The 15,772-nt window shown below is 43.7% G+C and overlaps 1 protein-coding gene across 26 annotated transcripts in view; it reads right to left on the bottom strand.

Moving 5' to 3' along the window:
• Positions 1–15,772, bottom strand: part of ARHGEF11 (Rho guanine nucleotide exchange factor 11) — a 110,174-nt gene that overhangs the window by 46,722 nt on the left and 47,680 nt on the right. For 10 of the 26 annotated variants that reach the window (XM_005541373.5, XM_005541380.5, XM_005541381.5 and 7 more), the window contains exons 2-5: positions 5,341–5,373; positions 4,134–4,148; positions 3,716–3,807; positions 1,953–2,051 (exon numbers count right to left, since the gene is read on the bottom strand). In XM_005541373.5, the coding sequence (XP_005541430.3) occupies positions 1,953–2,051; positions 3,716–3,807; positions 4,134–4,148; positions 5,341–5,373 (239 nt within the window). The remainder of the gene's footprint in view (positions 1–1,952; positions 2,052–3,715; positions 3,808–4,133; positions 4,149–5,340; positions 5,374–15,772) is intronic. The other 16 variants (XM_074040247.1, XM_065544327.2, XM_005541378.5 and 13 more) reach the window with 3 other exon arrangements.

The raw sequence follows: 15,772 nt of genomic DNA, 5'->3' as shown, positions 1-15,772 counted from the left end.
AGGTAAAGGAGAGCTGAACCTAGACTTCATTGGAGGGGATCCCATATTTTCTGTACCAGACAGACCAGCAGAGGAAAAGTACAAGTTACTGGCAGTTCCACTAACTCTATTTCACCCTAGTCCAGGAACCCTGAGAAATAAGAGAAGCAAAGAATAAAACTATCTTTTTAGAACTTCAGCCCAGGATATGCAAAACAAACCTCCCACTGATATAAGTTTACTCCCAAACATAAGAAGCCATACTTATTTATATCCTTATATGATCCACATACCTCATTTTGGTCATAAATTTGAAATTCTCTTTTCATCTTTCCTGTGAACATATCCCATATCTTCCTCCAAAATCAATGCAAGTCTATTTTCCCTCCTGCTCTGCACTATCAGGAAACCTGCTCCCAATCTTTCCTTGTGCTCTTGTCTAAGCCAAGCCTAGGATGTCCCATGTCACCAGCCCAATGCTACTTACTGCACTGAAGTTTACTCCTTTTAGGGACACTTCTTTACCCTTTAAGGATTCTTCCACTCCCATTGCCTTTTTTTTTTTTTTTTTGAGACGGAGTCTCGCTCAGTCACCCAGGCTGGAGTGCAGTGGCGCGATCTTGGCTCACTGCAAGCTCTGCCTCCCAAGGTTCACGCCATTCTCCTGCCTCAGCCTCCTGAGTAGCTGGGACTACAGGCGCCTGCCACCACGCCTGGTGAATTTTTTTGTATTTTTAGTAGACACGGGGTTTCACCATGTTAGCCAGGATGGTCTCGATCTCCTGACCTCGTGACCCACCCGTCTCGGCCTCCCATATTGTTGGAATTACAGGCGTGAGCCACCGTGCCCAGCCACCCATTGCCTTTCTGATTGTCTTCCTCAGCCTGGACCACCAACAATGGTTCCACTACCTGGCATACACTAGAGTTTTGACTGTTCATGCCCCTTCTATACACAACTGGTAACTGGATGGATGTGGCTATGATACCCACCCACTCTTCATTTCCTTCCCACCAAATTCCTATCCTGCTGATCTGCTTTTCATTTCCATCTTTCTTTTTTTTTTTTTTTTTTTTTGAGACGGAGTCTTGCTCTGTCGCCCAGGCTGGAGCGCAGTGACCAGATCTCGGCTCACTGCAAGCTCCGCCTCCCGGGTTCCCGCCATTCTCCTGCCTCAGCCTCCTGAGTAGCTGGGACTACAGGCGCCCGCCACCTCGCCCGGCTATTTTGTTGTATTTTTTAGTAGAGACGGGGTTTCACCGTGTTAGCCAGGATGGTCTCGATCTCCTGACCTCGTGATCCACCCGTCTCGGCCTCCCAAAGTGCTGGGATTACAGGCTTGAGCCACCGCGCCCGGCCTCATTTCCATCTTTCAAACTACTTCTAAAAATCCTGTTTCTTTTAAGAGGGCTTCCCAAATGATCACAAGGAAAATGGCTATGCCTCAAATCACAAACTACTCAAACTTCCAAACACCATTTCCCCTGACATCACATCCAACATATATCATTCATCTGTTTGTAATTTATTATTTAATGTTAATTGTATCAGCAAATGTGCTCTGTAATCATTTGGACCATTGTGCCTGTCTCAGGTTATAAAACTGTAGAAAGTGACCATCTGTGCACTTAGCCAGGTAATGTGGAGGTAAATATGAAGAAAGGGGGTCTTTGATTCTTCCACAGAATCTTGTGACATCTTCGATGGCAATCAGACATCTGCCTGATGATGACCTGACAGCTATTTTGCTGGTTTTTCACTTCCCAGCCAGGGAAGCAAGCACGGGGTGCAATCTCTAGAAATTCTGCCTGGGGGCTTAGCATTGAAGAGGCTTCCCCAGGCACCCATGGAGAACCGGTTCTAGAGTAATTCATTCATGCCCCACAGGAAAGCACAAGTAGAGTGGCACTGTCACATACATGGTGGCTTTGCAAGAACTGTCCACCGTGGGCAGGAGGGATGCAGCACTCACCAGGCCGCACAGACTGCACCAGAACAATGCGATCCCCACTGACTGTGAAGCCGAAGCCATGCTGGTCCTTTTGGATAATGACACAGCGTTGAACGAGACCTGGGAGGCGGAGAGAAAGGTTGAGTATGCAGTGTCATTGGAAGGTTAGTGTGCACATGCCAAGACCAACCCAGGGAAGCCTCAGTGCCTTTCTCCTTCAAGAAGCCTTTTCACATTAACCAAATTCCCTAGACCATTCCTGTCTAAACACTACTGCAATGACGCACCTCCCTCGGTGGTTGGCAAGACCTGTAACTTACTTTGTATTCCAAATAAGAAACTACCCTTCTCTGAGGTGCTAAAATGCTTGTCTCTCACATACATGTCTGTCCCTTTTGGTATGTCTGGGTGAGACTGGTCAAAGAAGAGGCAGGACCAGGTCTAGCCATCCTCCTGAAGACTAATATTATCGATAAGGAGCCTCCCAGGGTTGAAGCCCAAGTGAGCCTAGAAGTTACATGTTAAGTGACATCCAATGAATGCAGCAAGTGGTATACCAATGCTTGTTGGTTCTTTTTATAGAGCTGGGTAACTTATGCAGGGTGTCTTAGGAGTGGTCTCTTGCCAAATCCAGGGAAGGATACATGACAAGAAGAAAACCCTTTTATTTCGGAAATATTTTATTTTATTTCTGAAATGAAAGGGTTTTCTTCTTGTCATGTATCCTTTAAAAAATATACAGAATTAAAAAACAAAAAGAAACAGAGGTTATGACTACCAAATGTCTCCATCCCTGTGAGTGTATACTAGACATTGTACATGTGTATGAGTATGTGTGGTTGCATCCTGCAATGATTAAAGCATGGGTTCTAGAGTTAAAACAGAACTGGTTTCAAGTCCTGATTCTGTCCCCAATAAGCTTGCAAACTTGGACATATTTCTTAACCTCTCTGTGCCTCAGCTCCCTCATTTGCAAAATAAAGATAATAAAACCTAGTTTCTACGTTGATGTATGGAAGCAATTTATATAAAACCCATTAACACAATGCCTAGTATACATCATGTGCTCAACATAAACACTAAGTTGCTTTACATTTAGAGTATACCGATCTGTCTGTATGAGTGTGCATCTCTGTATCCATGTGTTTTTTTTTTTGAGACAGAGTCTTGCTCTGTCACCCAGGCTGGAGTGCAGTGGCACGATCTTGACTCACTGCAACCTCTGCCTCCTGGTTTCAAGCAATTCTCCTGCCTCAGCCTCCTGAGTAGCTGGGACTACAAGCATGCACCACCACACCGGCTAATTTTTGTGTTTTTAGTAAAGATGGAGTTTCACCATGTTGGCCAGGCTGGTCTCAAACTCCTGACCTCAAGTGATCTGCTCGCCTTGGCCTCCCAAAGTGCTGGGATTACAGGCATGAGCCACCACACCAGACCATGTGCTTTTTTAAAAAAAAGAGATGGAGTATCACTATGTTGTCCGGGCTGGAGTACAGTGGTTATTCATAGGTGTGATTCCACCACTGGTAAGCATGGGTATTCTGACCTGCTCCATTTCTGACCTGGGTCAGTTCACCTCTCCTTGGGCAACCCGGTAGTTCCCTGCTCCTGGGAGGTCACCATATTGATGCTGAACTTAGTACAGACACCTGACTGGCATAGCACACTACAGCCAGAGCTCTTGGGCTCAAGCGATCCTCCCATTGGTCTCCCGAGTAGCTGGGAATACAGGCAGGTGCCACCATGCCTGGCTGTGTTTGTGTGTTAATTCCCAAGGAGGGTACCTGTTGTCTCAGAGGCATCCGAAGGCTGGCGATGGTGAGAAGGGGACTTGCGCTCAGGTGCAGAATCTCCCAGAGAAGACAGGCTACTTAACCTGGAGAAGGAGTAAGGAAAGCATGTCAATGAGCTAGGCAGGGAGGGATCAGCCTTGTAGTATATGGAGGCTCTGTCGAAAGGGGCCCTGAGTCTTGGATAATGAGAGACCAACCTACCCACCCTGTAACCCAATCTGGTAGGACATTAGTCATGTGTACACCACTGGTAACACAACCTATCTGGAATCCTGGGCTGGCAGGGCAAGCATGATCTCTTTAATACCCAGCAAGGTGTGAAGGGAAATAACCCTTCCTGGAGTCAGGCGACAAAGAGACAATAGCAAGCAGGGGATGTGCACACATATACACGCTTGTTGGGTCTTACCAGGCTGCAATGGGGCTGATGGAACAGAACGGAGCAGCAGAGAAAATGAATGCAAGAAAAAGACAGGAAAAAACCAAACAGCCAGTTAGTTTTAGGCGATGATTTGCAAAGGAAGGGGAGACTGGAGGGAAGGACGAGGTGGGTCAAACACACACAGAGGTCTGCATGAGCACAGCATGGGGCTGTAGTGGCGGCAGCAGAGACAAGCTCCCCATTTAGCTTCATCTCTTTGTCCCTCAAAGTTCCACCTCTCCATAGTGATCTCCAGGAGGGTAAATGGGCATGAGTACAAGCCCGCTGGGTAACTGGTAACTTGTACACTTTCTAGAAAACAGAGTAGAGGAATGGCCCAAGCCTCTGAAAATTCCATTTATCCTTTGGGTACCATGGGAGAACCGGAATCTGGTCTGTTTGGTGGTAGTATTCCAATCCCATATTCAGCTCCGTTCCCTCAGCCAGCCTGAGGCACCTTGCCTAATTGGAAACTATTAAAGACCCTAAACCTCCAAGTGGTACTGATCACCAAATCAAAGGATTCACTGCTGGATCTCCTCTTCAACTAGGACCCTCACAGGAATAGAAGAAATTTCAATCATTGCTGTGGCACTCCTTTTTGGAAAAGTGTACAAGTTGCCAGTTCCTGAATCAACAGTTGCTGCCCCTCAGAAAGGGGCAATTCCTATCCTACCTATAGCAAATGACTAAGTAGAAGGCTACTCATGGAAGCACTGTGTGTGATGGCAAAGCACTGGAAATAATCTAAATGTTCACAAGGAGTGACTGGTTAAATAAATTACAGCAATATAATGACACAGAATTCAGTCATAAAAAAGAATGAAGAGGCTCTTTATACAGGATAGAGAATGATCTCCATGATATGTTTCTGAGTGAAATAAACAAAATACAGAATTATTTGGATAGTTTAAAAAAGTGAGTAAAAGAGAGAATAAAATTATGTGCTTATATATATTTAAATATTTATTTACATATGCAAAAATATCTAAAATATCTCTGGAAGAATACAAAAGAAACATAACATGGTTGTCTCTGAGGAGGGAAACTGGGTGGCTGGGGCACAGGAATGGAACTGCAGGGTTTCATTATATTCTTTGGTACTTCTAAAGTTTGAAATCATGTGAGGGTACAAGTAACTTATAAATATAAAGGAGGGGGTCTTTGTCCCCCCTCACAGTGGCACCCCTCTTACCTGGACAGGTGAGACTGCTTTTTACTGGCTGATCTTTGGATCAGAGAGAGAAGGACATCAAGGAAGAAGAGAGTGTGGGCCCAGGAGAGAGCGATGCAGGACAGGAGGAAGAAAGAGAAAGAAAAACAAAATACGACATAAACCAGACAAGACACTAGAGATGGTTGGTGCAAAGAAAAACCACAACAGAGCCAAGAGTGACCCAGAGGAGGCACCTGGTCACAAGGTGAGCTTACTAACAGCCATGAGCTTACTAACATCCCCTGTCATTTTGCCGCTTAAAACCTTTTAGAACCTCCCCACTGTACTCAGGAGAACAGTCATCTGTCCTCAGCTAGGCCATTCACCACAGCATCTAACAGGAAGTATACTGCCTGATGCCCAGGGAAGTGCCCTTTGATGTTTTCCACAGCTCCCAGTATCTATCCTTTCTGCAGCTCAAATACCCAACTGAAAAAGCTGTTGTTCACTTGTCTGTAAAGCTGTACATGCAAGGTTGCAAGGTCCATGAAAGCAGAGAGGATCTTGCTGCTGTGGTCCTCAGTGCCCGATGTAGTAGGGGTTCAGTCCTATTCTTGGTCCCTGCTCTTTACTGTCCTCCTTTCACTTGCTATGGTTTCTGGCTTCTGTCTCTGCCTACACTGTTCCTTCCTCCTACATGTTCTGCCTACTTTATTCTCTATGACTGCACAGGGTTATCCACGCTGGGCTTGAACTCCTCCTCCTTCCTACCTAAAAAGAAAGCCCATCTTATCTTGGGACACCTCGGGCCTTCTTGCCTTGTTCTTGATGCCACCAGGAAGCTGGCTTCCTATGCCCATATTAAAGCCTAGAAGGTGCATTTGAACCTAAGAACCTGATATGGTTTGCATTTGAGCTGAGGCATAAGCAGTTCCACATAATCAAAGGCAAATGAACCAAAAGGTCCATGTCCCTGCTGTCAACAACTGTTAGGGGCATGGACAAAGACCATTTCAGCAGTCATCAAGAGTTTCTCTAAAATAAAACCACAGGCTAGGGCAGGTATGTGGGGGACAAGGAGATGGCAACATAAGTATACTTGCAACAGATGCATAAATTTTTTTTTTTTTTTTTTTCCTGAGAGCTTAAAAGAGAGAAAACTACCATTGAACTGGAGGAGGAAGAGATGCCTATGGAAGGCAGGCCTGGTGGACAGAATCAATGGATAGACTATTGTGTCAGCTGGGTTGTGCGTCCGAGTACATATTTGGGAGGAAGACCTTGGAAAGTTAAAAATCTGAGAAACAAGGAAAGGGGAGAGGAAGGTAGTTTGGCCTGAAATGGAGGCTGTCATAGATAGAAAAGACTTTAATGGCGGCCCCTCCCTTTTCCTGACGACATTCTCATCAAAATTTGACAGCAGAGCTCAGATTCTGCTCAGCCTAAACCTGGGGGTATGGAGGCGACCCTGAAGAGTGGAGAATTTCCCCCCAAATTTGTACTCTATATGGCACCAGTGAGACAGACTTCCTGACCCAACTTCTCAGTTATCCCCTACTGCCAGTCAAAGAAACCCGTAAGTTCTTTATAATCTTTTCCCAGAGTCGCTCCTTTCTTTACATAATCATTGACAATCATCCCTTTAAGCTACATGTCTAGTGCCTCATGCCTGGATTACTGAAAAAAAAAACTCTTTTCCACTCTCCAGTCCATCCAGCACTCCACCACCACAGACTAACTTACCCAAATACTACTCCCTCAGGCCCTCTCATCAAGAACTTATTATCTACACAATCAGATATGCCTCCAATAACCTGGTATTAAAGGACTTTCATCCTGTGGACCCAAATGTCTTTTCAAATTCATCTCTGATTACTTGCCTACTACCTACCTCTACTGGATCCTAAGCGATGCTGTACTCATTCCCATCTCTGACTTGATGGTTGCCGTCCCTTGTCTTCTCTGTCCATCTCCTACTACTTTTTCAAGGTCATGATCAAATGGCATTGACTCCATGAAGCAATCCCTGACCACTGCAGCACACATTTCATTTACCCCAACATTTTATTTTGAAAAATGTCAAACTACATTAACATTGAAGAAGCAGCATGGTGAATATCTATACACCCTTCATCTAGATTCAGCAACTAACATTTGTCACATTTGCTTTATCTTTCTATGTTTATACATTTTTTTCTCACTTGAAAATTGCAGACATCATGACACTTCACCCATATTTTAGCCTATACCCCCTAAGAGCACTGAAATTCTTCTATATAACCACAATGCCATCAGCACACCCAATGAGTCTGATACAGTATTATCTAATATACAGTACACATTCAAATTTTCCCAATTGTCTTATTAAGTTCTTTGTAGCTATTCCCCAATTGCCTCAATTCAGGAGCCAATCAAAGATATCGAATTATACTTATGTCATGTCTCTTTCAGATTAATTTAATCTAGAACCCTCCCCACTTTTCTTGGTCTTGTCTCTCATAACACTGACATTTTGCAGAGTCTAGGTGAGTTATCTTGTTAATGGCTTACAATCTGGATTCATCTGATGCCTCCTCATGGTTAGATTCATGTTAAACAGTTTTAAGAGACTATTACGTAAGTGATGTTGGACAGCTTGTCCCATTTTTGTGATGGTAGGTTTGATTACTTAGGTAAAGTGGTACTCCTGAGATTTTTTCAATGGTAAGAATCTATTTTCTCATTTGAATTAATGAGAAATCTGTCGGATGATATTTTGAGACTGCATAGATACTCTGTTTTCCAACATCTCTCATCCAATAGTTTTACTCTCCATAGACGATTCTTGCCTAAAGCACTTATTGCACTGGTGCCTGCAAAACGGCAATTTGCTAATTCTATCATTCCTTCTACATATATTAGCCAGTAAGCTTTTACAAAAAACGTCATCTCATCTCTTTTCTGGAGTGGTGCTATGAACTCACAGATCTTGTTTCCACCCCAAAGTAATACATTATACTCTATTACCCTTAAAAAAAAAAAAGTTTAAAATGTTCCAATTTGACCAGTGGGAGCTTCTGAAAGCCAGTTCCTGTGTCCTTTTAACAGGTCACCATCTGTATTTGATCATGTCCTTGCTTTCTGGCACAAAAAGGTACTCCATGCTCACCTTGTACTTTCCCTATGCCAGACCGGGAATCAAACATTTCTCCAAGGAGCCCTGTTCCTTTTAGCAGGAAATGCATTTAGAAACAAGATCTGGCTGCTAGGTACTCATTGCTGCTGAGCTGTCCCTCGTTCCAGGCCCTTTTAATGGACAAGAGCTAGAAAAATTTATTATAAATTTTTGAGTTCACACTGGTATCTCCAATTTGAACTCAACACAACAGGGTTCTTCATCTTCCCCATTCCATATTGTATCTTCCTTTTCTCATATTGAGAACCCCGTTCCTAAACAATACCAATATATTTACTCACTGCTCTATTCAATATGCAGAAAAGATAGTTCCTGGAGTTACTACATCAATATCACTAGTAACAACAAACCTATGAAGTTCAAGGTTTTCTTGCAGTTCTTTTTGTCCTCAGACTATATCCCAGTACCATCAGTAATGTGTGTGAAAATTTCTGGGTTAATCTGTTGGGTTTTTTGTTTGTTTTATTTAGTTTTTTTAGACAGGGTTTCACTCCATCAACCAGACTGGGGTGCAGTGGCACGATTACAGCTCACTGCAACCTCTGTCTTCTGGGTTTAAGTGATCCTCCTGCCTTAGCTTCCCAAATAGCTGGGATTACAGGCAAACATCACCATGCCTGGCTAATTTTCATATTTTTTGGAGAGATGGGGTTTCGCCATGATGCCCAGGCTGGTCTTGAACTCCTGGGCTCAAGTGATTCACCTGCCTCGACCTCCCAAAGCACTGGGATCACAGGCGTGAGTCACTGTGCTCAGTCTTAATCTATTTTTATGTTATCAATTTGAGATATATTTAGGTTTCTTTTTATATTTGTACTGAATTTTAGGGTTTGCTTTCTTTCAAGCTTATTTCATTTTTTGAATATATTAAACATTTACACGGTTGAAAATCAAAATGTAATTTTAAAAGTATATTCAGAAGTATACCTATTCTTTCTCCCCATTCCCCAAGTAACCATTTTCATTTGTTTTTGGTTTCCTTGCTGTGTTTCTTCTTGTAAAACTAAATAAATACCGATACATATTCTTATTTTCCTTTCTTCCTTACACAACAGGTAGTATCATCCCCTTTTGCGCTTTGCTTTTTTCACATACAGTATCTGTAGAGTAACCCGCAGAACTCTTCCTCTTCTTTACAATGCGGCCCGCATTGGCGCACACATTCTCCCCTCCTCCAAGGCTCCCTGTGTCAGTCCTGCCTATCTGCTGGAGGGCAGAGGTTGCAGTGTGGACTTCCCGGTACACCTGAGTGCAGCACAAGGCACAAGCAGGTGCTTTCTAACTATGCAGCCACATGCTCCTCTCCCCAGCCTATAGGGTGGGCAACAAAGCAAGGAGATGCTTGGTGACCTTCCAGAGAGCCCACATATCCTTTTTGTTGGCCTGCGGTGTGTCTGTGTGTGAATGTGTATGTGTGTATATATATATTTTAAAAGTTAGTTGCTAAGCAATAAAATACACATTTCTGACTTCTCTTGAAAGGTCAGTCAGAAGTTCTGGCATCCTCAAGCTTACGGTCTCACATAGTGACAATCAGCTGAAAATGGGTGGTGGCAGCCCTCTCCAGGTGAGCATACCTTACCTTTCCCAGTCACCACTGCCCTTAGCTTACACTGCCCACTGCTTCACTCAGACCCCTACAAAGTATACGAGTTCAAACTTAAGGTGGCCAAACAGGACTGGTTTCTGGAGTTTAAAGAAACAAAGATAAGCAAACAACATTATGTCCTTTCCATCTGTCAATGGGAGGTTCCTGGTCTCCTCACTCCTACCCCATCACAAATGTGTAAATGAGGACAAGGCCTAGAACATCCACATTCTGTGGTAATAATGAAAAAGTTCTTACTACCTACCAGGTGCTGTGCTAAGCACTTGATATAACCTTATCTAATTCAATCCTCACAAAAGTCTGCTGAAACAGGGAGTACATCCCCATTTTCCAATACGTGAACAGAGAGGTTAAATAAATGAAGTTAAGATGTGCATAAAGTTGGTGTGACTTCAACGTCTGTGCTCCTAAACAAAAAATTATATGACCTGTATATGCCACATGTAGATTTGCTTGGTCTTTATTTTCTCTTTTACATACATATATACATACATACACATTCAAGACATATACACATATATACATCACATGTGCCCACACACATATAATATATATGACATGATTAAAGATATATATAATACACATATGCTATATATGTATATAAATACATAATACACATATATAAGATAGATGGATAGAGAAAGATAAAAAAGCACAGTATACACAGGCTGAGCTAAGTCTTCCTGAGTCTGGGGCAAAGTAATATTCCTGGGCCCTTCCCTAAAGACAAGAGCAGTAAACCAGGAAACAGCCACCCTACCAGGACCTTAGCTCCAGATAAAGTCCATACTTACAGAACTCTGACCTGGTCTTACTGGTTGGTTTCCCTTATCTCCCAGGGTGGAGTTTTCAGCAGGCTCCTGGCACCCTAACTTTCTATGGATTCTGCCTCCGGGTAGAATTTTCCCTCTGGTCTGAGGCTGGCAAACACACCCTCCTAGGCTTGCATATCCCTACAGTAAGGGCTATGAGGAAAGACACCTGTTTGCATACAACCTCTGGTGATCTGTAAGTATCAGTCCCTCATCTCTTAAACTAGAGGATAGACAAATGGTCTCTGGCAGTGCACCAGAAAAGGTTCACACCTCAGTTGGATCACTTCCTAGCTATCCAGCAGCATGTGAATCACTTGAGGCCCCACCCTCAGGGATCCAATTCAGCAGGTCTGTGGTGTGGAATCTACTTCACCAAGCAGCCCAAGCCATTCCTTATTCAGAGGACTGTAACTTGGAGAAACTCTTGAAACAAGTCCCTTAATGTCTGAGTCTATCATCAGTCTATCATCTTTCTTATCTGCAAAATGACACATATTGATATCATGTTAGTCTGTCTTCTCTTTTAGACTTTAAGCCCCTGAGAACAGGGACCTTGTATCACCAGATGAGTTCCAGCACAGCCTGCTGCATAGTGAAAGTCGCTCCAAACATGTTGGCTGAAGGACCATACACATCCTTTCTTTCTTCCAGGGCTGATGTGAGGGCAAAAAGATAATATTTGTTAAGTACTTTGAAAGTGTAAAGCCCTCTACAAATGGTTTTATTGTGTTTTTTTGCTGTTTTTTTTCTTTTCCCCCAGGTGTACAGTAGGGGACCTATGCTTGAAAAATGTCAGGCGTGAGGGGAACAGAACTAGAATGAGTGAGTGAAAAATACCCCTCAGGGTGTTCAGATTCTAGGTAGGGCAGGGCCAGTAAACCTCACCTTTCTACTTTCATGAAGGTCTTAGACAAGAAGAGATTTTGGGATTTGACTATCAGAGCAGACAACTTGGCAGGCAGGTGTGTGTGAAGGGAGGCAGAGAACTGGTGTGTTGAGAAGGTTGCTTAGCTTGATTCAACGCTGAATACTCAGCACACAGGCCATGTGGTATGGTTTTAAAAGCACAACTTTAGGAGTCAAAATACTGGCACAAGCTCAGGCTCAGCCCTTTCTTGGCTATGTAGTCTTAGGCAAGTCATCCAACCTCTTCAAACCTTAGTTTCCCAATAACAAATGTGGGTAATACTACCTTTCTCAAAGGGTAATTGGGAGGACCAAATCACCTTCACTGATACCTCAAAGCTACAACAGTCAAATTACAATCAATCTCCCCTACCCTGCTCCTGATCAAATGTTTCCTCCTCAGTAAAACACTGCCGTGCAATTGCTCACGCCAGAAATCTGAGGTTATCTTTGACACCTCTCTGCAAATCCAATCAATCGACAAGTCCTACTGATATGACCTCCTAACATTCCTGAAATCCATCTACTTCTCCCCCTCTCTGCCACCACGATCATTTAAGACACCATCATCTCTCACCTAGAAGAACTGGCCTCCCCACGTCTACTCTAGCCCCCACCCATTCTTACACACAGAGTGATCTTTTAAAGAGAGAAATTAGAGGATATACACTCTTCTGTGGTTTCCCATTGTCCTTGTATGAAGTTCCAAATCCTGCACATGGCTAACAGGTCCTTGGTGAGGTCTCATGCCTATTCTCAAGCCGTATCTGGTCACTCTACCTCTCAATCACTGTATCTCAACCTCAGGGGCCTTCTCTCCCACTTTGGCCTGGGGAACCCACACTCATTCCTCAGGGTTCAGCTTAAGTGTCTCTTTCTCAGACACTTCCTGTGTTGGATCTCCCTGAAATTTACCTTTGTAACGTGCCTAACTCAATAGTAAGTACACTATTATTTGGGTTCCTTCCTTCCTTCCTTCCTTCCTTTCCTTCCTTTCCTTCCTTTCCTTCCTTTCCTTCCTTTCCTTCCTTTCCTTCCTTCCTTCCTTCCCTCCTTCCCTCCCTCCCTCCCTCCTTCCTTCCTTCCTTCTTTCTCTTTCTTTCTTTCTTTTTCTTTTTTTTTTTTTGAGACAGGATCTCACTCTGTTGCCCAGGCTGGAGTGCAGTGGTGCAATCACGGCTCACTGCAGCCTCGACTTCCTGGGTTCAAGCTGAAGCAATCCTCCCACCTAAGCTCCCTGAGTAGTTGCCCGGCTTTTTTTTTTTTTTTTTTTTTTTTAAATAGAGATGAGCTCTCACTATCTTGCTCAGGCTGGTCTCAAACTCCTGGGCACAAGTGATCCTCCGCCTCAGCCTCCCAACGTGCTGGGATTACAGGCATGTGCCACTGTGCCCAGCCTGTTTGGGTGCTTTTTTTAAATGTCTGCTCTTTTCCCATTTAATGATAAACTTCATGTATCTTGTTCTGAAGAGCACAGAGCAGCTCCAGAACACAGTACATAGTAGATATTCATTAAATATGTGTTGGAAGATGAAATCAGATATAGGTAACAGATCTTCAGACATCAAAATATCATAAGCCTATACTTATCACAGCAGTTGAGAGAAACATTTTTGAGTGACCTCCACAATGCATATAAATTAGGATTAAATTCATAATTTCATAGTTTTAACAAAGACTAATAAAGTAGAAGAGTGTTAGCGTTTCCATGGACTTAGGCGGGGAGTACGACTGGCAACCCTGTAAGAACTGTTTAAGCTCCTGAATTCTTCAATGCCCCAGATTGCTAGAATTGAATTCTGCACATAAGACAGTGAAGCATCAACTAGATAAGAAGCTGCATGTTAAAGTGTGTTGGTAGTTACAAAGTAGATTTGGGGAGGGGATGGCCAAAGAAGAAATCAGAGAGGAGGTGGACTTTAACCAGAGCCTTGGAGGAAGGGGAGGATTCTGACAGGTAGCTATGTTGTGGAAGGACATTCTAGGGGAGGAAGCAGAAGGCAGAGGGAGGACACACGGACTCTGGGGAGGCTGTCAATGCAATATGGGAGAAAAGGGGATGGATCTCACAACAGGGAGTGTAACAGGAGATAAAATTAAAAAGACATGGGTCTCGGTCCTGATTCTGCCACTTACTAGCTGGCTGAGCTTAGGAACCCCCCCCTCTCTCTCTCTTTTTTTGAGACAAGGTCTTGCTCTGTCATTCAGGCTGTAGTGCAGTGGTGTGATCATAGTTCACTGCAAACTCCAATTCCTAGTCTTAAGTGATCCTTCCGCCTCAACCTCCCAAGTAGCTGGGATTACAGGTCTGCACCACCATATCTAGCTAGTTGAAAAAATTTTTTTGTAGAGATGGGGTCTCCCTTTGTTGCCAAGGCTGGTCTTGAACTCCTAGGCTCAAGCAATCCTCCTGCCTTAGCCTCTCAAAGTGCTGGGAATACAAGTGTAAGACACCATGCCCAGCCAGGAACCTCTCTTAAACTTTTTGAGCCTTATAATTCACCTGCCCTGCCCTACCTATCTCACACAGCTGCTATGAGAATAAAGTGAGATAAAGTATGTCAAAAGGTTCTGCAAATACTAAAGTAACATATCATTGCTAGGGAGTATGATGGAGGGAAAAGACAGGTTATGGAGAGCCTTAAATGGTATCTAAGGATTATAGATTTGATTCTTTACAGATGGGGGAGCTGTTGAAGGCTTTCTCGAAGGAGTAATAGGATCAGGTTTAGCCTTTAAAAAGATAAGTCTGACTGCAGGGATTAGAGTGGCCTGGAGGAGGAAAGGCTGGAGGCCCAGAGACCAGCTGCGGCAAAGCAGATGTGCACCTGAAAGACAGCAATGCTGTGGAATGCTCTAGAAAGCACAGGTGAGAGACAGACTGCTGAGAGTGGGTTACTAGGAGCTGCCACCGGGAGCACCCTCTAGCCCTGCACTGTCTAACAGGAACCACAAGTCACATGTGGCTAAGAGCACCAGAAATGTGGTGGCTGGTTCAAATTGAAATACACTGTATAAAATGCACATCAGAGTTAAAGTTTTAGTTAAAAAAAAAATATATCTCTCAAGAACATTTTATATTAAATAACAGTATTTTGAATATATTGGGTTACATGAACTATATCATTAAAATTAATTTCACCAGTTTTTTTTTTTTTCACTATGGCTACTAGAAAATGTTAAATTACACATGGTTTGCATTATCTTTTTATTGGACAGCACTGGTCTGGCCTCCTTTGGCCATAGCTGCACCATACTTCCGCCTTCTCTCCAGTGGTGAGGCCTCCTTGCCCTTCAGAACAGTCCAAGAAAACTAGAAGCCTGCCCAGAGTCATCACTCCAAGAACTTCTGTCTCCCACAGCACCTGGCATATATTTCTGCCAAAGCACCTCCCACATTGTCGACCTCTCTCCTTGTTCGCTGGACTGTGAGTTCCTGAAGAGGCACACCAAGCTCATCTGTTTCCCAGGAAGGAAGCAGAGCCCGGCTCTGAGGGCACCATCTTCATCCCTTAGTAGAGAACAATCCAGCACTGCCCTAGGCAGTGTACCCTTTTCTCCACTCAGAACCCAACACACCCCATCAGCCTCGCAGGCTCTATCAGCATGGGTATCGGCACAAGCTCACACCTGACTTATCTAATCTGTCACATATTTCTCAGAAAAAGCTCAATGCCCAAGCTATGCCCAGGAATTTACATTGATACTGAGGAGTAGTGTGGTGAAGTGTGGAGTTAGAACAGGCCGGGCTCTGCCTCTGGCCATCTGTGGGACTGAGAGCAAACTATTTTCTGTGAACCTCAGTTTTCTCATCTACAAAACGGGAATACTAGCTCCCTATCCTATCAGACTGTTTTAAGAACTGGTGTAATGTAAGTACAGTATCTAGTACAATGCCTGGCATACTGCAGTACTTTAAAAATGGGTGCTATTCTTTGCTATGAGACCCTAAGTCAGACATAAATT

The sequence above is a fragment of the Macaca fascicularis genome, chromosome 1, assembly GCF_037993035.2.
Source record: "Macaca fascicularis isolate 582-1 chromosome 1, T2T-MFA8v1.1".
NCBI lineage: Eukaryota > Metazoa > Chordata > Mammalia > Primates > Cercopithecidae > Macaca > Macaca fascicularis.
The sequence above is the reverse complement of the archived record's forward strand: the minus strand, read 5'-3'. Positions and strand labels throughout refer to the sequence as shown.